A 25,755-nucleotide genomic window follows, 5' to 3' on the forward strand; every position below is an offset into this window, starting at 1 on the left:
GACCCCCCTCGGCGCCCCCTCCTTCCCTGGCCAAGCTGCTTTTGGGCAGGTGGGTTACCTGGTAAAGCGGTGACGAAGTCCCGCTGCAACATGGGCTTCAGGTAGGAGTTGATGTGCCCATGCTGGTAGTGGCACATCCGTGAGATGAGGTGTTCCACGAACTCCAGCTGGTCCGACTCAGACCACTGGTCGAAGTACTTGATGCACAAGTCCTTCTCTTCCTGATAGTTTCCTTCCGACGGCCGCTTTCTGGAGACAATCACAGACGATGTCCCATTACTTATCTATTGAAAAGATCAAAAAGATGGTTTGACAAGAGGAAGAACCTAGATGACATCTCATTAGACATTATTCACCCTGTGCATTTACTCTTAAAATGCCAGTTTCACCCGAAAGTCAGACTCATTTTTTTTTATTATGAGTCACTAAAAATAGACTTAGGGTTTGTGTCCTCAGACCAGTCAGACAGTAAATGCTGAAGCTGTAGCTATTTTTAAAGCTAAATGGCATCTGAAAGCATCATGCTCCAATGTTTATTCCCAAATCATGTCATTGTTACACAACTAATTCTGGAGATGATCATCTCAGAGGAACTTCTCAGCCTGGCAAGGGGGAAACCGACCATTGCTCACTGGTTGCCTCCTCGAAGCTGAGAATCAGGGCTACCCCTGGCAGCCCTCTGTCCTCAGAGGCATGCTTCAAGATGCCCAAAATCAGGGCTAGCACTGAGCCCTAGGTATACTAGGGGTTTTTTTCCTGTACCTCCTTATCTATGATAAAGTGCATTTTGCAAGTTAGGCATGGTAAGAGATTAGTAACAACAAGAAAATAGAACAATTAAGTTATGTGAATGCAGTCTTGGTCCCCCTCCCCTCAAATTTTCCATTTAATATTTTCAGAATGCAGGAAACTGAAACTGGATTTGGGGGGGTGGACTACTGCACAGCTAAGGCAACAGGATAGAGGGCTTGCTGACACACGGCTCAGCAGGCCCGCCCACAGGTTCTGGATCTGCCCATCTGGAGTGGAGTCTGAGAATCTACTTCTAACGATGCTGACACTGCTCGTCCAGGCTGCACTTCAGGGACCACACTCTGAGAACTCCTGGCCCATCAAGTGAAGAAGATAAGCAGTTACATATTGAAACCTAAAAGCAATTCAATCTAAAAGGCTTCATTTTATCAATAGTTCCAATACCATCCATATTGTTTCCCAAGAACTAATAAAGAAACTGCTGCAAAACGATTTTCGACTCCCCCACCTCTCTGATCACATTCTCAGAAAGCAACCCAAGGTAAACCATGTATATCTGAAAAGTCCCTCATCTCACCAGCTGATTTATGGATAAACAAGAGACTCATACAACAGTACGTTTCTCATCAAACCTGTCTACATGTCTATGCGCAATATCAGTGTATCCTTTCCTTTTTATCGAAACTCTCTCACTGGGAGAACACGAGCTTAGCATGCACAAGGCCATGGGTTCAATCCCCAGCATCAAAAAAGGAAAGAAAAAAAAAAAAAAAAAAAAACTACACTGCACTTGGACAATAATATCAAAAAATGATCTGAATCCCTCAACTCAATCCACAGCTACTACTGAAACTATGAGGCCTCGCAACTTTCCTGTTTAAAACAAAATAATCTCAATACTTTTGTTAACATCAGCCAAGCCATCTATCACTCCTCTAACAGCCTCCTCATGCGCGATACCAAAAGGAATTACGCAAGAGAATCTGGAGAAGTAAAGAGGTGGACTACCAACGTCCACTAATTCAGTTAGGAACTTATCTCAGCAGCCTCACACAGAAAGAACAAAGGGCTTTCACTACTGTATGTTCCTCACTAGACAACCCATCCCATAAAGAAGGTACCCTTTGTAAATGTCCATAGGGGTCTTTGACCTTCCTTGATAAAATCTTGTAAGTTTCATGTCTGAAGTAGTTCTTATATCCACATTTAGAGGTAAAGTCAGAAGGCACTGATCTCCCACCCAATTTATCTTCCCACCCCATTATCCAGAATTTTTTCCCCCTGTAACTTGAGGGAGGGAAGATTCATTGCCACCAGGTAACACCAGGGGGCAGCATTGAACAAGGATTTTTAAATTTTGGTTGCACACATATTCAGCAGATCTCAAAAATAGAATTCAAAAGAGGTAAAGTGAAAATTCTTTGCTGTAACTAATATCAGCAGGTATAAAGGCATAAAGGTTGCTTTGAAGCGTAATAACATCCACCAAATTTATAACAGAAAATACTTTAATATCAAAATACTAGAAAAACTAGGGAAAAAATTAGAACTAATTATAAGCAATTGGTAAAGACAAATTCTAATACATCTACAAAGAAGAGCTATAATGTAGTCACTAAAATTAAGCTCATAAAGTTAGACTGTGGTAACAAGAGAACACGCTTATGAAATAAATATTAAGGACCAAAAGGCAAGCTCTAGAGTTTCAAACAGCACTCTGATCACACGTATCTTGTGAGAAGGGAGCATACCAACCAAAGTAAAGGGTATATAATCAAGATGTCAGGAGCACCTAATGCTGAGAAAGGGATACACATTTTCTTTCCCTGTTTATTTCTGTTTGTTTTTTTTTGGGGGGGGGATAACTTGCCAAGATAATTGCTTTCATAACAGGTCAAATATAATGATGGTAATAAATCGCACTTGTATACTGCTTTATAATTTGACAAGTATTTTCACACCCTTTATCTCGCTGGATAAGCAGAGGGTTATTATTTCCTGCAGAAGGGCTCCTAACCAGCCAGCCTCCCTCGAGTGTTTATGGACCATTAACCAGCTGACTGGAAGGCAGATGAAAGAACATCTGAAAGCTGAAGTGTTAAGAACCACTACAAACTGAAAAAATCAATAGTAAATGAAGAGGATCCTATTGCAAAATAATAAACAGGCAGGCGGGGCGGACTTGGGGACACGCAGGGCGCTGTCGTCACACAGCACGCTGCCACCTTGCTGCCAGCCACCGCACAGCCCAGCGGCAGCCTCCTGGTGTGCTGTGCTTTCTTCCATTTCTTCTTAAATTTGTTGGGCACACGTTATTGTTGCTCATTTATCTACCTCTTTAGTTTCAAATCAACTGACCCAGAAAAAAAATGTTTTATTTATTCTCTTCAGATCTATTTGCCTTTAATCGTGTCCTCACACACCATGTGGCTGAGGAACGCTGTGCCGTGAGACTTACATGGCCCCCTAAACCCCCACCCAAAACCTGGTGCATTAGGACGAAAACTGGGAAAACCAAAAGAGCGTCAAGAAAGGAGACAGATTAACAGGAAAAGCAAACCAACAGGAAACAGGAGAGAAGGGGGGGATTGTGGGTAAAAGGAGGGAAAAAAATCTGTGGTGCCTGGTGCCATTCTGGTGACAAAGGAGATCACCGTTTCCCATCTTGGGTCACAGATAAAACATTAAAGCTACAGTCACTTCAGAATCTTTGTGAAAACTCCCAACTCTTTTACTATTTGTAATGATACTTCCCTAAGGAAAAGATGGTAAATTAGGGTGGATTCCGAAACTACCAAACTGTACAAAACAAAAAAGCTTGGCTCCTGGTTTCAGTGAGGACATTAACTGAGGGAGCATCTTATCTACAGTAAGTCAATTGCTATCTTCTCATTCCTACCTGCCAAAGAGTATTTTTCTTTGGGGACTCATCTTCATTTTGATCTTCCATAACTGAAGTGTTCTAAGGGGGGAAAAACAGGTTATTTGAATCATGCCGAGTTTTGCAAATCCTAAATAACTACAAGACATAATTTTGAAAACCCAACTAAAATGGATCGACACAAATCCAAGAACTCACTGGCTTGTGGCTAACGCATGCCATTTTCGGTCAAGGGAGCCATGCTCATGTTTCATAAATCAACAGTTAGAGGCTGGCCAAGAGCAAGCGTGAAGTCTTCATTTATGGAGGTCGGGCAGGCCTAGAAAACAGGCTAGCCTGCAGGAGTGGCGCTCAAACAACACCTTGTCATCGCTGTTATTCTTTTACTTGAGGTAAGAAACCCCAGAGATCCACAAAGTTCTCCCGTGAGTGTATAAAACATTTACTAGAATGCCTGTGATTCAGTAAGTCACCCCGACAATCAGCAATCAAAAGTAACAAAGCCTTGGAAGTGCCCCTGCCTTTCTTTTTCTTCCCTTGATGGCCTTGTTTTTTGGGGAATAGCCTTGCAATCTCCCCTAGCAAGCACGGTGGGTGCCCCAATCTTTTCCCTAAAGAGAAGGATGCTGTTAGCCACTAACAATCTGGCTTGCCTTGGGAATGCATTATCTTTTGATTTTTGTGTTTACTGCACAAAGAGGCACTGTGTAATTATTCTTCCTGGTGACCCAGTCGCTCAATAGATGCCCATTAACTGGAGATTATACGTGATTGGATTTTCCCTTTTGAAGCTCCAGCCTAATGGCTAAATGGAACCTTAATGAGAAGGGGAAGTGGGAGTCTGCTGGAAAGGAAGAGCAGCTCATTTATGGACAGCAGTATCTCTAAGATTCCTTTCCAAACCTAAACTCCTAAGACTGGAGTACAAAATTCAGACTATAACATTTGTTCTACAGCATTATTCAAAAAGGACACCACAGCTCTGTTTCAGTTATCAATGTTTACAAGACCCTGCTATTACCTTCGGGGAATAAGCCCACCTCTCAAGTTGTCCCTATTTTTCCTGAAGTCCTAAAGTGTTGGGACAATTCACTTGAAAACACCCAGCACAGACAAGGGCAGGGTCGACTATGAACACTACTGCTCTCCAGGTCACACATCGGCTCCTATCAGGGCTGCAGCACAATCAAGTCGGAAAGCCAAAGGCTTTACTGTAACAAGAGGACTTAGGATCCTGATGTGGGCACTGGCTCACTGTTGGGGGGCCCTTGGGCAATACCCAGAGCCTCAAGTTGTGGGATGGACACTACCCAGCACGTTAGTGAGCATTCAAGGAAGGACTACCTCCTCCTGCTGCCTTTAAGACGCACCTCACACTCTTCAAACTTCAGAGGCTCGGGCAGAATGGCTCCAGATGGCCGCTACCGGGAAACCCACTTGCTTTCACTAGAAAAACTCCTAAGCCCCACCGTGCTGAGGCATGCATGCAATGGGGAAGGCGTCCAGGAGGGAGACTTGGTGCATGAAGGCCATCGCAAGCGAGAGAGGCAGAGGGTGTGGCCCAGTGCCCAAAACAGGGCTAGAGTGTGGGCAGAATAAATAGTTCTGAATGGAAAGAAGGAGCCGGAAAAGTGGAAACGAGTTGCATTTATGACAGTCTCCCCATAATTCCCTTGTACTGCTATCTCAAAGGGACCTTGGGGTTGATTATGCCTGCAGGTTTCTTAGAAATGAACAAAGTAGGAATAGTGGCTTACTATCCTTGATGGCTTCAAAGTTACCTTGAGGGTCACAAGGTCTGAGCAGCAAGGAGAAAGCAGCATGCCTGCAGGCATGGAAGGGTGGGCCCTCAGGGGACAGAGGGCAGCGAGGCTGCCCCACATGCGCACACACCCGAGGAGGCACTGAGGGTACAGATGTGCTCTGGGGACACAGGAGCCAGAATCCCCCACAGCCATTCTGATCTGAGCTGTCTTCATACTTTCTTCACCCCAAAATGCCAGAAAAGTTATCTTTAATGGTGAGAAAACTTAACTCTTCTTTTCACCTGTTCCCAAGCAGTGAAATGGTGTGCACTCACAGCTGAGAAGGAAACAATCCCTCTAAAGGAGGAGCAACTATTCTCTCAAGGCTTGATAAGAAGACAAAGGTAGATAGCTTAATAAAATTATGTCTAATAAACCCTGCAGGGGGGAGAAATAGCCTCCCCAGCCTACAAATCTTTTTGACTTTTCCTATAAAGGCTTCAGGAGAACATGTCAAAAGGAACATGCTACCCTGATCACAAGATCATCTTCAGGGAGTACTCTGGTGGCATGGGAGATGTTCAGAGAAAAAAGGGTCTAAGCTTAAGCAACGCTGCACACATGTGCCTCGGCTCACTCCCACACACCCACGTGCCCTCTCTCAGGTCACAATACACTCCACTAAGATACTGAGGGCTCTATAATGCACCATAATTTACAGATCAGGCTCTTAGCTTAATCCCACTTCCCTAACTTTGTTGGACATAAACACCCCCTTTCACAATAATATCTATTAATAACAGTGCAGCATAGATCAGCAAACACTGACCTAGAGTAACAGGAATAATAATAATCCTTTCCTCCCACTTCACCAAATACCATGCAGAGACAAAGGCAAGGAGCGCTTTCGTGAGGACATTAAGCCCTTTCCTGTCCCATCGCCTCTCAGCCTGCTACGTGGGGACAGGTGGTGATGGCAAGAAGGGGGACTTCTCTTATGGGAGCCATGTACCCCTCTACTGTGTGTGTGTGTGTGTGTGTGTGTGTGTGTGTGTGTGTGTGCGTGCGCGTGCACATGTGTACGATCACTTTAACTTCAATTCCTTAAAGGCATCAGACAAAAGTTCACAGTTCAATCAACAGGCAAGAAAACCAGCGGAGCTCCTGAGGGAAGCTCCTGAGGGACAGGGAAGGTGGCCCCACGCAGATTCTGGAGCGCCTGCGAGGCGGGAGGTCTCCAACGCTTCTGGGAGAGGGGTTCTCAGAAACACCCGCCAGCTTATCCCATTGCTGCCCTGCTGGACGTCCTTTCCCGCCTCCTGGGCCTACCAAGCCAGAAACAGCACACGTCCACAGATAAGATGCAGACGCCCTGGGGAAAGGCCACATTCAGGAAGCCACGCAGGCCTGCGGCAGGCCAACCCTGGAAGCCCAACACTTGGGACCAGGTGACTTTTTGCCGTGGGGGCTGTCACATGCATTCTAGGATGGTAACAGCATCCTGGCCCCTATGTACGCCAGGAGCACCCACACAATCGTCTCCAGAGTGCCAACTGTCCCGAGGGAGGAAGGCAGATCACTTCATCCATGTGAAAACCAGCACTCCAGGGGCAGAGCTCCGAGATGTGCCCTCCAGGCGCTCTTCAGTGCTGCACCTCAGGCTGGCCCTTCTACCTCCTTGGGCTTCTCCACTTGGCCCCTGGGCAGGGCGGGATGCTCCTCACATCCAGGCTGATCACACCAGGAAGGAAGCAGCTCTGTATCTAAACCCTGGGGGAAGCCTTGCTTGCCACGAAATTCCTATCTGAAAAACCTTGATCACAGACTGTCATGAAGCCACATGCAGCTGACCACCAAGTGGACGGAGCCAAGGCATCTGTTAGGGGTCTTTATGTTAAGTTCTTCAGGGAATTTTGACATGTCTCTGCCTCAAAACGAGTGCTGTGGTGACGTGATGTGGCCATGAGGCAGCACCAACCCCAGGAAGGAAGCTGCACATGTGGCAGGTTCCGTGCCAGCGTGCAGGACTACAGAAACACAGAACATAATGTCTGCACCCGGGGATCGCCTGCAGGTAATATTTATAAAACCAGCTGTTTATGTTAAAAATATGATCAACTAAATATCTTACCTAAAAGTTCCACAGAAATAGAAATAACAATTACTATTTAATGATTGCCTGTGCTAATCAGGCACTGAAACTTTAAAACTTTATTTAAATCCTTCTAATCCATTCCACGGTCTTGCACTATTCTACATATAGAGAGGATCACACTCAGAAATATTATGCAACTAGCCTGGGGTGCTGCACCAGGTAAGAGCCAGGATCCCACGCTGGACTCTTCCTATTGATTGCCTCCCCAGTCACATGGCAGATGCATCGCCATTTGCAGTCCTGCCAAGATCCCAATCTTGCTTTGAAGTCCCTTTTTCCACCATCACCAAGGAAAACACAGGCACAAGAAGGTACTGTTCAAAAACAGCATCCCAAGCACAAATGCAAGTAGTGCCAAGTTCCATATTAAGGGTGGCTGCTTTGGTCTTTGCTTGGTCAGTTCAATTAGCCAGGTCGCTATTACCCTCAGAGTCAGGTTTTAGAAATTCTATATTGCTGATCACAAACGTCTAATGAAAGAGGATAAAAGAATAATAAAAAAAAATTTAACAGTTTTGTTTTTTGCAACACTGGGGACTGAACCCAGGGATGCTCTACCACTGAGCCACGTCCCAGGCTTTTTCATTTTGAGACAGTCTTTCTAAGTTGCCCAGGCTGACCTCAAACTTGCAATCCTCTTGCAGCCTGCTGAATAACTGGGATGGATTACAGGTGTGTTCCGTCACACCCAGCTAAACACTGTCATTGTAAAATCTAACTGAAAATACATGTAGTATAGTCCAAATACGATACACAGTCTAGCAAAAGCAATTTTTCATTTTGTCTGTGCATTTTAATTAACATTGCTGCCCCAGGCTGGTACTGGTGAGAAATCCTCACTTGCTAACCATGCACTCTAGGGAGCCCAGATGGAAAGTGCATTTCTTAAGCTGAATTCTTTATAAAACCCAACATGCACACCACTGCACACGCTTGCATGAGCGCGCACACAGACACACACACACACACAACCTCCTAATACTATGAATTGAAACTTGTCAAGAAAGACAGAAACGAGCTAATGTTTTCATCAGTTGGATAGTTAAGTGTCCCAGCTATCAGCTCGAATTCTTCCTTCTTTGTAGCTTTTCACTAATCCCAGAATCTCTGTACATTCTGCCTCCTCACAATGCCATGCCAATGGACAAATGTCGTAGGATGGTTCCGGTGACCTCACCTCCGTTTTCTTTTAGTTTGTGTTTAGGAACAACGGGCTCTGAGCAATGATATATCTTAGCCAGTAGGTGCCACCAACTAACACAGAATATATTTCACATGGAAAATTCCTTTCTTAGGGAGTTATATAAGAGGAACCTATTTCCTACTTTTAAAATGCTGCAAATTCTACATTAAGTTAAAGGTCAAGAGTCACATAACTTAGTGAATGAGAGATGTGGGTCTCAGGCCCAAGTCTGCTCTACCCAGAAGTCAATGTACTTTCCACACAGAAAAATATGTCTCAGATATTTTACAATTGCTGTTTGCGGCCCATGAATCAACTTAATGGGCTGCGACTAGCATTTTTTAGTAAAATGAAGCAGAATCCAGGCATTCTCCTACCCACAAGGGCAAGCATAATAACAAAATCCCACAAAAAGTCTAAAAAGAATGGGGTGTGAGTTCAAATTAAAAAGAAAGCAAGGTTGTTACTGCAAGGAGAGCAATGTGCAATCAAAACCACTGAGTAACAAAGAATTTTTTTAATCTTGAAAAAGCAAAACTTACAGAGGATAAACTGTGCTTGTAAATACTAAACAAAATTCCACAAGTACATCAAAGAAAAGGTTGGAAACATTATGTTTTTATTTTTTAAACAGTTCTGCATGTTTGATGGAATGCTGACCAAAAAAAGAGACAAAGACAGAAAGGGAAGGAGGGAGGGAGGAAGGGAGGGAGCGGGTGTAAAGGAGGGAAGGAGGAGGCTGAATTACTAAATAAGTTTCTGACCTTTCCCCCTGCCCCCTCCTTACCAGGGATTGAACCCAGGAGTGCTTAACCACTAAGCCACATCCCCATCCCTTTTTTAAAATTGGAGACAGGGTCTCCCTAAATTGCTTAGGGCCTCGCTAAGACTGGCTTTGAACTCCCAATCCTCCTGCCTCAGCCTCCCAAGCCACCGGGATGACAGGTGCGCCCCTGCACCCGTCTCCAGCTTTCCGTTCCGTTCCGTATGAGTAGCCGCCCTCATCTGCACTCACCTTCCATGGCTTCAGCCTGGTCTGACAAGAGTAAATGGAAAATTTCAGAGAGTGAGAATACAGAGTCACGTAACTTGATTATAGTTTATTATTATAACTATTCTATTTTACTATTAGTTATTGTTAATCTCTTACGACGTCTAAGTTGTGAATCAAATTTATCACAGGTGTGTCTGTGGATATGGTGTGTGTGCACGCATATGCATGGGGAACACACAGCACAGTGAGTTGGTAGTATTCCTGATTTCAGGCATCCATGAGGGTGTTGACGCATATTCCCCACGGATAATGGGAGACTACTAAACATTATTTTCAATTTTCCATGGAACATTTTGAAAAACTGATCCTAGGTTACAAAAGAAATCTCAAAGACAGTTAGAAATCTGATGAGATTTGTTATGTTTAAGATTAAGCTAAGCAGAAAAATCTATTCCATAGATCACTACTTGCCATATACTCCCAAGGATTAAACGCACAGAAGAGAAAGGCAAAAGCAAACCAAAGCCTTTTTTGGTATTACTGTTAACTACAGCAAGACCCCTAAATCCTGAATCTCCAAACTTTACTCTTACCAACTCACTGCTGGCAAGTAAGATCATGGGAAAGTCAGAAGCATTCATTCTGAACAAGAACAGATAAACTCGTCCAAATGGCAGCCTCTCCCCTACACTAACCTGGCCACTCGGGAAGACAGGGGGACGTGCACACACACTGACCCTGAGCATTGCTAACCACGTCCTCAGGGAAAACCTTTCCCTCTTCAAACAATGCTAAAACACAGAAACAAAAAAGTTTTCTTTCTACAATAAAAATATAAATTACTAATAAGGCTTAAATCCACTGGAAGTTTTGTTGGAATTGCTTTTACATGGATTTTTATAATGCAGTTTTCTTCTAAACAACCTAAATTTCTAACAGATGTTTTGTTGTAATTGACACTACCTGACAGGAGGAGGTACTAAACACATCTGGAAGAATGTATAGGAGAACAATTATTATTCCTTTTATAATCACCATTTTTTAAAAGAAAGGAACACATATTTTGCTAAATGTTAACATTTTTCTTAAAAGTTACGATAAAGCGGTATGATCCTAGCAAAGCAATAAAACAAACAAATCCCATTAACAAATTTATTTAAACTCATGAAATTGTGTGTATGATAAAGTTAAAAATTCAAGCTGATGAGAAATGAATAAATCAGTAAAGAGTTTTAAGAAATAAGTTATATCTACCTCATATCACATACCAAAATAGACTACAGATAAAAATAATCAAGTGTCACAAAATAAAATGCTAAAAACAAACCTAGAAGGATACAAATTCATCAAATACGAGAAAGGTCGCCTCAGCATGACACCAAAGAAACAGACTTAGATTTGCCTAGACAAAACAAATTTAAACTTCAAAATGTTCAAAATCAGCAACTTTTTAAAGATATATGTTGGGGGAAATATCACAATATATGATAAAAAACTTATGTCTTGAAAAATAGAAAACCAAAATTAACATCCTCATTGGCAAATAAGTCAAAAGTTAAGTGCAGATATTTCAAAAAATAGATTCAAAGGGACAATAAAAATGAACATGAACAGTATTCAAAAAAAAGCAATGTTTCACCTATCAAATTGGCAATTTCTGTTCATCCTATAGGAAGTGGGTTCTCTAGGGTTACAAACTTATTTCTCAGAGACTATCTACTAATCTCTATAAAGAATATCGCACAACACTGAACATAAATGTAACACAACAACTTATCCTAAGGAATTACAGACCTATACAAATTGTACACACAGCAATTTGGGAAACATAAACAATGTAAAATGCCCAATAGGGTACCCTTTAAAAATATGGTACAGAGAGTGCAGAGGATTTTTAAGGCGGTGAAGCACCTTGAGAGATACTGTAATGATGGACGCACATCATTACTCAGTCCTCACACAATGAACACCACCAAGAATGAACCCCAATGTGAACTATGGACTTTGGTGAGACGCGAGTCAGTGTAGGTTCCAATGTCACAAAGGTCTTCAGGTGGGGCTGAGAATATGAATATGTGGGAAGAGGGATCTCTAACTTCATTCTGTGAACTAAAACTGCTCTTTAAAAATCTATAGAAATAAACAAAAATATGGTACACACACAGGAGAAAACATCACTTTGGGGCTAGGGACTGAGTGCAGGGCCTCCCCTGAGCCTCACCCCAAGCTCTCTAACTTGGGTGCTTTTCTTGAAAAAATTTTTTAAATTTTATTTTCAAACTATAATAGTAAAAAGCAAAACTCTCAAGGGTAACTAGTACAAATATTAACATACACTGCTGATGTCCCACACATCTCCCTCATATTATCTCCCAGTCATTAATCCCTAAAGGTAGTCACTAGTTTTTAAAGCTTACCACAAACTCACTTTGCCTGTTTTTTTTAAATTGTGTTAAGTACAATTAACATGAAATCTACCAGATTTCAAAATCTAATAGTTGAAGTAATGGCTCCTTTGGAGAGCGCTCGCCTTTCATGCCTAAGGACCCCGGTTCAAATCCCCTGCCAGGAAAATGAGAGGAAAAAAAAAAAAAAAACCAAAAAACTACAAAATCTAACAGATTCTGAACTGTAAAATACAGTATTGTCATCTATGGGCACAACTTTATATAACAAATCTCTATTAATCAACAGGTACAAAATTAGGATTTTATACCTGCTCACTGGGAACCTGGCTTTGTCGCCTCCTCTCTGCTCCTTATAGCCACCAAGCTGTTCTTGGCTTCCATGATTCTGACTACTTGGGACACCTGTTCACATAAGGGAAATCATGCAGTGTTTTTCAGTCTACAGCTGACTTATTTCACCGCACTGTCCTCAAGGGTCATCCAAGCTGTGCCACAATGCAGAATTTCCCTTTTTTTGAAGGCAGAATATTCTATTTTGTGTATATGCCAGTTTTTATGAGCCATTCATCTGTCACTGGATATTTAAGTTGTTTGCACACATGTGTTTTGTGAATAATGCTGCAGTGAATATGGAAGTCCTGATATCCCTTCAAGATCTGCTTTCAATTTTTGTGGATAATTGGAAGTGCTGGACCTACTTCTGACTCCAATTCTATTTTTAATTTTTAAGGCACTTCTATGCATTTTCTCGTAGTTCTTCACCATTCTACATTCCCAAGTGTCTGAGGGCTCCAATTTCTCCACAACTGGCCAACACGTCTCGTCTAATGAGTGAGGTGGAATCTCACTGTGGTTTCGATTTGCTTTCCCTGATGATCAGTAATGATACCATTTGCCTGTTTTTCAACTTCATATCAACTCTTTTGGGTCTGGCTTCATTTGCTTAACAAGTCTTTTTGAGATTTAAAACAGACTTGTAGTCAATTCTCCTTTACGGTTGTATACTATTTCAAAAATTATTTGTTGCAGGGGACAGATCACAGTGACAGAGCTCCTGCCTAGCATGCATGAGGACCGGGATTTGATCCCCAGAAACACAAGCACGAACGTTTCTCATTCGACTGTTGAAGACTTTGAGTCACTTCCACTATGAGCATTTAAAATTAATTCTGCCACATTTTTTTGTATATAACCATGCAATTCTGTCAGGCTGTCAACACAGTATATGCTGACACTTTTCCAAAGAGCTCTATTCCATAATCACTCCCACCAGTGTGTAAGAGAGTTTCAGCTGATCCTCCACAGGTGTGAGCTTATTTTTTGGTTTTTATTTTTAATTATAATTTTCTGGTTAGGTGTATAGTAGTATCTCTGTGGTTTGCATTCCTAAAAACTAATGATGTTGAGTACCTGTTGGTAAAATTACTAGCCAGTTTGGACACTGAAGCTTCTAACCAATTTTTTTTACTTTTTTTTTATTAACCAGTTTTTAGAGGATTTTTGTTTTGTTTTTTATTTCAAGAAATCCTTCATATAGTTGAGAATGGAGTTTTTTTTGGGGGGACCAGGAATTGAACCCAGGGGTGCTTAACCACTGAGCCACACCCCCAGCCCACTGTATTTCTCTGGTTTTTACTTTCTCTTTTCAGATAGGGTTGTTGCTGAGGCTGGCCTTGAACTTCCCATCCTCCTACCCCAGTTGAGTCGTGGAGCTATTTTTCAAGTATATTTACTACAAAGGACTTCTCCCAACATGTGGCTTAACTTTTCATTCTCTTAATAGTGACTTTTGATAAACAGAAGTGACTGATTTTTATTGTTTTATTTATCAGTTGCTTCCTTATTGTGTTTTCTGGGTCTTGCTCAAGAAATCTTTCTTCTAAGAACACAAAGATATTCTCCCATGTAATAGTCTAGTTGCTTATTTTATCTTGCAATTTCCATCTAAAATTCATCTATACTAATTTTTATGTAAAGTGGGAGTCAGGATTCATATTTTTATATTTTAAGTTCATTCAAATTGGAAGGTTACAATCCACTATGATTCACAATATCAATTTAAAAGATCTACCAGCATTTTTTTTTTTTAAACTGAAAAAGGGGCTGAGGGCTCAGGGGTAGAGTGCTTGCCTAGTACATGAGGCACTCGGCTTGATCCCCAGCACCATGTGAAAGAAATAAACAAAATAAAGCTATTATGTCCATCTACAACTAAAAATATTTTTAAAAACTGAAAAAGACTAGAACAGAGTATATCCCTATTTCATCAACTATAAAATAATATTTTCTCATATTTTAACATTTCTGAAATAAGATATTTCTTACAATGGTATCTAACAATTAAAAATGGCAGTGCTTTTCATGAATGGATACGTATGCATAACATACATATACACGTAAAAATAAATCAATGTACATAAATAAACCATATGCTCACGTAAACTTTCATTTTCTGAAAACCCCTGGTTAAGGTATTAGAAAATGAACCCCACAATGCAAAAACTATCTTTGCAGTTTTGTAATTCTATCAAAAAATTACGTTCACACTTTTCTATTTTTTCACAATTTATTTATAACAAAAAGGCTTGCCCCTGTTTAGTGTTCTGGGGGAAAAACAGTATCTGGCCGGCATTTCGGATGGGTTGTTGATATGGTGCTTTATTCACAGTAACCGATGCCAGCAGCACCACGGGTTTCCCAGTCACGTACAATGTTATTTTCTGGTTAAGAAAGCATATTTTTAACATATGTGAAATAAGTACATGAAAAAAAAAGATATAAACACACAATCGTCCCTCAGTATCCACGTGGGACTGTTTTTAGGACCTCCCTCAGCTGTTCCTGTCCAAGTGTGCTCAAGACCCTTACTTGAAAGATGCAGCACGGGCAGGGAGCCCCCTCCCTCCGCACACCCTCCAGATGACTCCCCACCCCACTGCAATGCAAATGCTATGTGAGTAGATATCGTACTGCTTAGGGACTAGGGACAGAGGAAAGGTCTGCGTGCTCAGTACAGATAGAATTCATTTATTAACTTCAGTATTTTCCATTTGAGATGGACTGAGTCTGTGGATGCAGGCAGAGGGTAACCTTTATGTAAAACACTGTGAAAGCCTGACTCAGCTACTCAAACGTTAGAGAGGCACTGTTTCAGGAAAACAGTGACAATTGTTTAGACAGGAAAATGTCTAAGCCTTACTCAAGGGGGAAAAAGCAAGCAGTAGGATCCCATCTTTACAAACCGAACCTAATTTTTAAGTACATATTTAAGAAAGCAACTGTGTTACAACACTCACAATACTATCCAGGCTTTCTTTCTGTTTATATACCCTATCTAAATTTTCCTTAGGGCAGACATATCTATTTTTAATAACAAGGAAAAGTGATTTTTCGAATTAAACTTGACTTCTTCCTGTTCTCAGTGGTGTGGTACAGGGGTTCATAATTGTGTGATCTGCTATATCTGTACATGCACACAATAACTATTAAATTTGGCCAATATCATTCCCTAGTATTTCTCCTTTCCCTCCCCCTAGTCCCTTCATCATGTTAAACTTTAAAAAGTAAAAGATTCACACCAAATCCCCACAGAGAGACAGTCACTCTAGCCTCGGGAAACAGAAACTAGTTACGGAAAGTTCCACTCAGGTGCAGTAATGCTGCCTGTCATTTGATGTCTTCATGCCTGTGTCCTTCTAAATAAAACTGAGGTGGATGGAGGTGGAAAAAGGGACTTGCGGGCAGCCTGAGAACCTCTAGAAAGCTACTCGCAGCACTCAGGGGTGCCCTCTGCAGCTGAAACACTTAGGATCTCTGGGGACAAGTACAATAAATACTTGATGATCAGCTAGTTATAATCCTCATATTAACTATAGTGACAAAAACAGTAATTTTGTTTCTCTGTACTCTTTTCCTATAGTTTTCAGATTATTTACAATGAGCAAGGATTCAAAAATCTAGGAGACAAAAACCATGCAAACAATTCAAAACAGTGTCTACTTTCAGACAGGCAGTGACCCTTCTCTCCCACACAGTATTGGGTTACCCAGATAAAGGAAAACTCATTAATTATTTGAATGTTTAAAATGATCTGAAAGAAGGGCAGAGAGGAGTGTGCTGGAGTCCCCTGAGAAGGCAGACCAGGGCAGAGCGCACGCAGCCTGCTTTCGGGGCTTCACTCCGAGGTCAGCTTTAAAAGTGAAACCTGAAAAACTCCATATTCACTAAAAGGGGGTGGAGGGTTAGGAGCTTAACAGAAAAATGGCCAAAAGACCCTTGGTCATCAAGAATGGTGACATGGAAAAGTCTGTCTGTTGAAGTACAAAGAAGAGGACTGTGGAGCCAGGCGTTCCCAGGCAAGTCCTGAGGCCAACGATTGCAAGCTGTGGCTCTGGGCAGGGTACTGGCCTGTTCTCTCTTGGGTTCAGTTTCCTCCTGTTATAAAATAGGGATAACCCTGCCTATGGTGTTGGAATAGAAATAACATGCAAAGCACACACAATGTAACATTGCTTACCAAGGAAAATAACAAAACAGAAAAATATTTTCATCCTTTTGCTTCCACTATAGGTCATTTTAAAGTATGAAATCCCCTATTAATGACGTCAGTCAAAGCCAGAGAAATACCATGCCACCACTTTTCATATTATTGTGTTTGAATACAACTTGGCAGACTCATCTATGCATCAACCACAAAACCTACCCAAGGAATTACAAATTACACTATAATAAATTATATTTATAATCATAGCAGCATCACTTATTAAGTACCTGTTAGGTTATATCATTTGATAAAAACTAGGAAAAGAAAACTAAACCCACCAACAGCTTAACTTAAACACCAAGAGATAATGAATTCAACACAACACCAAACACCCAGCAGGCTCCACCCTTCAACACCTCCCTCCGCAAAAACAACAAAAAATGAGCAGATTCTAAAATTCATATGGAAAATAAGAGTCAAAGCAATGGGAAAGAACCAAGCCAAACAATCTACATTATAAGATCTCGAGTACTACTATACAGCTATAGAGACTAAGCGAGGCAAGCAGCTGCAGACAAACATCAATAGAAAATGGCTTCCAAACTCAGGTCAGGTCTGCACGAGTAGTCACCTGACCCAACACCAAGTGCCCCTTATCTTCTTATCATATTGTAAGCCCTGCCACCAACCCCACACGTCCCTCCCTCCCTCTCCCTGACACACACACACACACACACACACACACACCACCACCACCACCACTACCACCACCAATTCTAGTTACATTAACCATCTAAATGTAAGTTAAAACGATCAAACAATTATTAAAAGAAACCACAAAACACTGTCATGACCTTGGAATGGGCAGTTTTCTTAATACAAACAACTGCTAAGCATCAAGATAAGTTTGAATATGTGGACTATTAAATCAAAACCATTCCTATTCATTGAAAGCACTGTTAAAGAGAGTGAAAAGACAGCCCATATATGGGGCAATAAAAATTTCCTAAAACTGACAAGGGCTGGTTCATCATTGTAATGCATACATGAAACAGGTGAACTTGTGACATGCAAAATACACCTCAATTTTTTTAAAAAAAGAATCAAGTTTAAAACAAAAAAGGAACACACTGCGTAAGGAAAGGTTGAGAACACATCCAGAATATTCTTTTTTAAAAACTCACTTCAAATCAAGGAAAAATCAATCACACATATGCAGATTTTAAAAAATGAACAAGAGACTTACAGAGGCATTTTACACACACACACACACACACACACACACACACACACGCACACACACACAGAAACAAATATATATATATTTGGTTTTTTTGTGGTCCTGGGGATCGAACCCAGGGCCTTGTGCTTGTAAGGCAAGCACTCTAGCAAGCAACTGAGTTATCTCCCCAGGCCCAAGAAACAAATAATTTTAAAAAAGAAAAATCAATAAAAATACTGCCACCCAAAGATAACAACTACACCATTTTGTTACACAGATTGAAAACTGCATACGTACGTAGCTGAAAACTGTTAAAATGTGCTTGCTCTTCAGTAACTGCTTTTTCCTGTTTTTTGTGTATCAAGCCATGGCTCCCTGTCACTATAGATCTACATTTTTTAGTGGCAGTTTACTTCGTCCCATAATTTGCTTAATCAACATAGCTAGTAAAAGCAATACATTTTTTATTATTAAACACAACCCCACAATGAACGCTAATGTCTACAATTCCCTCTTATTCAAATTCCGAGAAACCTAAAAAATCCAAGCGAATGTGAATTTAATAAATGGATAGGTGAACTGATTTAATTTCCTTCAGCTAATCGCATCTTTCCATCAGAACAACCTTCACATTGCGAGGTACTGAACTCAGCGGTCACCTCCCATTCCCTGAGCTTCCTGACCGGGGCTGGGCAGCCCCTTCCTGCTGTCCTTCCCCCGAAGCTTCAGGCTCCCCTGCCCTGGTTCTGAGCCCCACTGTGAGAAATGCTAATGCGCTTCAGACAGAGGCCAAACGAACCAGGAGGAAGTGGCTGCGAGGGGAGGAATGAAGAAATGACTGAAGAGAATTAAGAGGAAAACAGTACAAATCAGAACATATAGCAAACCTTAAGTGAAAAGTACAGAATTTTGCTGAAAGAAATTAAAGACACAAAGACATCTCATGACCATGGATTCTAAGACTTAAAGGTCAGTAGCACTCAAAACAATCTACAGATTTATTCAAACCCCAACAGTGTTTTTTGCAGAAAGAAAAATCCATCCTAAAATCCATATGAATCTCAGGATACGCTGAATAATCTTGAAAAACAAGAATGAGGTTAGGTTTCAAAGAAGAAACTCACTACAAGATTATAGTAATCCAAACTGTAGTACTGGCATGAAGACACACAACCAACAGAATACAACAGATGACTTCAACGGAAGCATTCCAAACATCGACAACGTTCAAAACCCTCTCATTATTAAAAGTATCGGGTAGTTTCCCCAATGACAGAGGGCTGAGGAAGGAGCTCAGTGGGAGAGTGCTTTGCTTGGTATGCACACGGCCCTGGGTTCCACCCCAGTTCCACGAAAACAGAACACCTACACCATACTTCCAAAGTAGAACCCTTTCCCCCCACACCCAAGAACAGAGCTAGAATGTCCACACACATTCCTATTGAAGTTCACTAGTCACAGCCAGCACAACAAAGCAAAATAAGGAAAAAGAAAAAGCAAAATTTTAAAACCATTAAAAACACAAATATCACAGAAAGGATGCTGATAGCATGACACAGAAAATCCTAACAAATCTACCAAAACAATAAAATATGTAATATGAACACAGCCACAGGACACAAATAACGACAGGTGAAGTTACAAAACCCTAACCCAGTAGCAAAACCAGAAGGAACAGACAAAAGTAGAAAACTAAAGCAATCCTGGCATTTCCTACGTCCCTGCCTTAAGTTTGCATTAAAAGCAAGAACAGTCCAAGACAAGTTGTGCAGAACAAAAAAGAGGGCCGCTGAGGGACACTGACACACAATCACATCATGTGTGCAAACACTGACAGCGAGCCCTCTGGATCGGGGTTTATGACAGACAAGCAGATTGTAAAAGGAATCAAGGTGCAAAGAGGCAGTATTTTAAAGACCACACTAAGGCAAGAAGGCAAAAACATGGAAGTTATTTAGACAAAACATAGAACATCTACCAAAAGTCAACGGGAAACATCATGCTTAATGGTGAAAAGTCAAAGCTTCCCACTAAGGTCAGGAATAATGTTGTTGATCATCATCATACGGGAAATTTTAGCTAATGCAGATCCAATTGGGAAAAAAGAAATTACACTGTTTTTATTCACAGATGACTTGCTTGTCCACACAGAAAACCTGAACAATGTCAACAGAAAACCTCCTGGAACCAGTAAGCAATTATAGCAAAGATAAAAAATGCAAGGTTAATATACAAAAATAAAACACTTTCCAATATACCAGCAATGAAAAAGTAAAACGCGATATTAAAAAAACACATTAATATTTATATTAGCATCTTAAAAATTAAAAACTTACGTATGAATCTAACAAAATATGCCTAAGATCTAGTTGAGAAAAACTACAAAACTCTGATAAAAGACATCAAAGAAATAAATAAATGGAGGAATATTCCATGTTCATGGACAGGAAGACTCAACACTGCCAAGGAGTCAGTTCTTCTCAACTTCACCTACAGATTCAGTGCAATCCCAACCAAAATCCACCAAGATTACCTTGTGGACACCGAACAAACTGAAGCTTACATGCACCAGCAAAATAGCCAGAAGAGCCAACACAACATCAAAGGAGAAAAACAAAATTGGAGGACTTCGGGACTGTTTTAGAACTACAGAAACCAAGACAGTGTGGTACTGGCAAAGAAGAGACCGTTAAATCCACTTGGCAAAAGAAGAGAGCCCAGAAACAGATCCCCAAAATACAGTCAACTGATCTGACAAAGAAGCCAAGGAAGTAAGAGAAGAAAGGTCTCTTCGATAAATGGTGCTGGAACAACCAAACTACCATATGCAAAAGAAATCAATCCTGACACAAGCCTTACACACTTCACAAAAATTAATTCCAAATACAGATCTAACGGTAACATGCACAACTATAACACTGAAGACAACGTAGGAGAAAACCTAGGCAGGACTGATGAAAGAACTGATAAAGTAGACTTCACCACTCTTCCAAATTTTGGCTCTATGGGACACACCGTCACAAGAATTAACAATCGAGTTATACACGGGGAATACATTTGCGAAAGATGTATCTGATAAACGACTCAGTCGTTTCCAAAACATGCAGAACTGTTAAAACTCAGTAAGAAAACCCAATAAAAATAATGGACCAAAGATCTTAAGAGATACTTCAACAAAGAAGATATACAGCCGTGCACAGTGCTGCACACCTATAATCCCAGCGGTTTAGAAGGCTGAGGCAGGAGGATAGAGCTCAAAGCCAGCCTCAGCAAAAGCGAGGTGCTAAGCAACTGAGTGAGACCCTGTCTCTAAATAAAACATAAAATAGGGCTCAGCGGTCGAATGCCCCTGAGTGCAATCCCTGGTACCAAAAAAAAAAAAAAAAAAAAAAAAAAAAAAAAAGGAGGAGGAGGAGGAACACAGATGGCAAACAAAACAAGAAAAGGTACTTAATACCGTAAGTAAATAGGGAAAAGCAAATTAAAAGAAATATACTATGTAACTATTAGAAAAGTCAAAATCCAAAACACAGACACCAAATGCCTGAGATGATCTGGAGCAACAGGAACTCTCATTCATTGATAACAGAAATGTAAAAGAGTAGAGCTACTTTGGAAGACAAGTTGGCTGTTCATTACAAAATTAAAACATACTCAGCATACTATCCAGCAATCATGCTCTTTTGTATTTGCCAAAATTAATTAAAAAGTTATACCCCAAGAAAAAAGTGCTATGGATGTTTAGAACACCTTTATTCACAGCTGTCGAAACTTGGAAATAAGGAGTCCTTCAATAGGTGAATGAATAAGCAACCTGTGCTACATCCGAACAATGACACATATTCAGCACTAAAAAGAAGAGAAGTACTGCTGGGCATGGTGCCGCACACCCGTAATCCCAGCAGCTCAGGGGACCAAGGCCAAAGGATCATGAGTTCAAAGCCAGCCTCGGCAATTTAGCCAGAGCCTGTCTCAAAATAAAAACATGAAAGGGGCTGGGGATGTAGCTCAGTGAATAAGCACCCCTGGGCTCAATTCCTAATACCAAAAAGAAAATGAAGGAAAAGAAATAAACTATCAAGCCATGAAATGATATAGATGGAAAACTTTTAAAATGCACACTAAGTGAAAGAAGCTAATCTGGAAAGGCTACGTGCTGTATGATTCAACACGCGACATTCTGGAAAAGGCAGCACTATTAAAGACAAAGATCAGCGACAGGCAAGGAGTCAGGAGGAGAGAGAACTGAGTAAGCAGAGCCTGTAGGGTTCTTGAGGCAGTAAAACTCTTCTGTGTCACACCACCACTGTGGACACGCACACAGTGATAGAAAGACTCGTCACCAACGCAGTTCACCTAGAAGGTGTGGATACCTTGGTTTTGAACTGAAGGAAGAAAAAACAATTGTGGACACATGTCATTAATCATTTGTCCAAATCCACAGAATGTCCACCAAGAGTGAGCCCTAATGCAATCTACGGACTTTGGGGAATAAAGAAGTGTCTGCACAGGTTCGTCTACTGTATCACATGCCCCCTCTGCGGCAAGGGATTTCCATGGTACACAAGGCTGTGCACATGTGGGGACAAAAGATACCTGAGAACCCTTAGTACTTTCTGCTCAACTTGCTGTGAATGTCAAATGGCTCTAAGAAATAAAGCTTACTGATGATTTTTTTTTTAAAGGAAAGGTAAGGAATCTTTTCAAGACTATACAACTAAGGAAAAGAGAAATGGCAAGGAGAGTATTTTAGGATCCTGGAAGAAAAATAGAACACTGAAAGGATGCAAACCCCTCCCACCATCTCCTGCTTTTGGGGGCCGGGGTGGGGGATGGTGTCATGCAGGAAAGAAACTACACTTTAACAAAGGATTCTTTTAAACTAGGAATCTTATGAAATTAAACTACCTCCCAAGAGAATTCATGATGCTAAGTACTCTTTAAAAAAGAAAAAAAGAATAAATTAAGCTAATGAAACCCCACAAATGGAAATAAGTAAAACAAAGAAAATAACAGTAGGAAAAAACTAAAACACTCCAAATAAGACTTTCTTATCTGGGGTTCCATGACATCATTAAGCCCTGATGAGTGATCTGGTGATCTTTTAATTTTCCAAAAGATGGTATATAGACAGTACCATTCCAGTTTGTAGGAAAGAAGTTAATTCATTACATACAATGTATGCCCTCGTGTGTTGCAGTAACAACACTTATGGAACCTGATTAAAAAGAATTTAAAGCTTAAAAGGTTTTGATATTATTTAAAACACCTTCAATCAGAAATTCAAAATTTAAGAACAGAAATGTCCAAAAACAGAAAGAAATGAGATGAAAATGATTGATTTAACTCAGAAAATAAAAGTGAGATTATAACAGATATTACAATGCCCAAAAACTTATAAATCAAATGAAAAGTATAATAAGAGGCACTGAAGTAAAGCAAGAAAATTCATGAGATTAAAAAATGAGATAGAGAAAGTAGTTGAAATGGAAGACAAAGGAGATCCAACATATATACAACCGGAGTTTCTAAAAAAAAAAAAAAAAAAAGAGCACACAAAATAAAATAATGGAGGGCTGGGGTTGTAGCTCAGTGACAGAGCACTTGCCCATCATGTGTGAGACACTGGGTTCGATTCTCAACACCACACTTAAATAAATTAAGGTCCATCAACAACTAAAAAGATATTTTAAAATAAAATAATGAGACCAAAAAGATCTAAAACTATAATCCAAGTAGTTGCCTAGAGCTGGATAGGTGAAGAATATAAAGAATGACAACTTAAACGTACAGCATCTCTTTTTGGGGTGATGGGTATGTTCTAAATTGATTATAGTGATGATCACACAACTTTAAAGTACTAAAAATCACAGAATAGTACACTTTAGATGAGTAAACGGTATAATATGTAAATCATGTTTCAATAAACCTATAATTCAAAACCCCTTTCAGAAATAAAAGGAAACCTGAATTGTATGTTACAAAGGTCTCCAGGAATTACAGAAAATTGGCCCACAGCAATAAACTCCAAGAGATACCCTAAGAAAATTATTAGACATTAAAGATAAATATTTTTTCAGTCCCCAGCTCTAAAGTATTTCTTGAGGTTTCTTTTATCTTTTTCTTTGTTTTTAAGAACAACTTACAAGAGAAAGAGCATTAATTAGACTGGCATCAAACTTCTCAAGAACAGCACACCGCGCACGGCATCAGAGGAGCAGTGTCCTCCAAACTTCAGAAAATGAAACGTAACCACTGAAGAACATTCTTGAGTAATCGAGAGATGACTTGGAAAACTTCAGAGATTAATGGTAAATATTCCAAACGATTGTGGATTAAGGATAAATCAAAGAAAAATACAAGGATTCAAGAATAACATGTCAATGCTGACAAAGGAAAAATAACACAACTTAATAAATGGAAGAGGAAGAGATAAGGAAGAGGAAGAATAAGCTCTGCCTGCTATACAGGCAATGGGCAGGGAGTTAAGCAATATCATTAAAAATTGATCAATTTATTACCAAAATGTTAAAATTGCTGGGTGCAGTGGTACAAGCCTATACTTGCGGCGGCTCAGGGAGGCTGAGGCAGGAGGCTCTCAAGTTCAAAGTCAGCCTCCCCAACAGTGAGGTGCTAAGCAACTCACTCTAAATAAAATACAAAAAGGACTGGGGATGTGGCTTAGTGGTTGAGTGGCCCTGAGTTCAATCCATGATCCCCAGAGCTCCCCCAAAAAAATTAAAATTAAAAAGCCAGGTATGGTGGTTGAGGCAGAAGGATTTCAAGTTAGCCTCAATTTAGCAAGATTCTGTCTCAAAATAAAAAATAAAAAGAGCTGGGGATGTGACTCAGTGATAGGATACCCTGGGTTCAGTCCCCGTACTGGAAAAGAGAGAAAAGGAGGGAAGGAGGGAGTCCAAGGGAGGGTGGGTAATAGAAATATTTAAATATTGTAACACAGGAATAAAAATACAAACCTCTCTAACATTAAAAAAAGAAATTTTTAACATAAAAAGCAAAGAAAATACATCGTGAAAAGAAACAAAAAGAAATGCAAAGAGACATGCATTGAAAATATACTACACAAACTTCTCTCTGTACAAGAGAGCACAAGAGGACCAAGAAAATAGGAGAACAAACTAATTGGCAAGTTAGGCAGATCTTAGAAAGAAATATTTATGCACATATATACATATACACATATACATATATATTAACAGACTATGCTTTTCAAGCATACACAAAAATGATAATGCAGATCACAAAGAAATAAGCCCAATAAAAGAGAAAAATTAGAAAATAATAATTTCTGACCAAAAGATGATAAAGTTAGAAATAATTCCTATAAAAAAGAAATTCTCCTTCAAATTCAATGCTATTCAATAACTGGTGGTACTTTTGACCTATTCTTTGAAGATCTGATGGAATTCCACTGTGAAACCATGATAGTCTGATGTATCTTTGTGGATTAGTTCTCTAATAGATTACTCTATTCTTTTCTTTACAATTTGTTGTTGAAAAAGACAACTAAAGATGACAATACTCCCTAATTCCTAAGTTTAACATACCTACAACAATCCACAAAAAGCTTCTTCATGGAGCCAGACAAGCTGGTACTCAAGCTTATATGGAAAACAAACTTGTAAAGTATTCATTTACAAAAATAAACAAAGAAAAAGAAAAGCCACAGGAGGAATTAATCCTACCAAACATTAAAATACAGGATAAAGGCCCCCTAATTAAAAGTGAGGTACTTTATGCATGTGAACACGAAATCACTCCAGTCTAGGGATCAGCAAACTTTCAACTGTTTTAACCCTGCAGGCCTCACAGCCTCTGCCTGGCTCTGGAGCAGCGGGAGGCAGCCAAGGAGGCTGGGCAAGCAAGGCGGTGCTCCAACAGGACCTCAAGGCAACAGGACCTAGGCTGCT

General features: G+C 40.3%; 1 protein-coding gene across 5 annotated transcripts in view; it reads right to left on the bottom strand.

Moving 5' to 3' along the window:
- The window catches only part of Fbxw11 (F-box and WD repeat domain containing 11), a 118,742-nt gene that overhangs the window by 38,203 nt on the left and 54,784 nt on the right, over positions 1-25,755 (bottom strand). For 3 of the 5 annotated variants that reach the window (XM_047554668.1, XM_047554670.1, XM_047554671.1), the window contains 2 exons: positions 3,653-3,715; positions 59-284 (listed from right to left, as the gene is read on the bottom strand). In XM_047554668.1, the coding sequence (XP_047410624.1) occupies positions 59-284; positions 3,653-3,715 (289 nt within the window). The remainder of the gene's footprint in view (positions 1-58; positions 285-3,652; positions 3,716-25,755) is intronic. The other 2 variants (XM_047554669.1, XM_047554672.1) reach the window with 1 other exon arrangement.

This window comes from Sciurus carolinensis, chromosome 6, assembly GCF_902686445.1.
Source record: "Sciurus carolinensis chromosome 6, mSciCar1.2, whole genome shotgun sequence".
Lineage (NCBI taxonomy): Eukaryota > Metazoa > Chordata > Mammalia > Rodentia > Sciuridae > Sciurus > Sciurus carolinensis.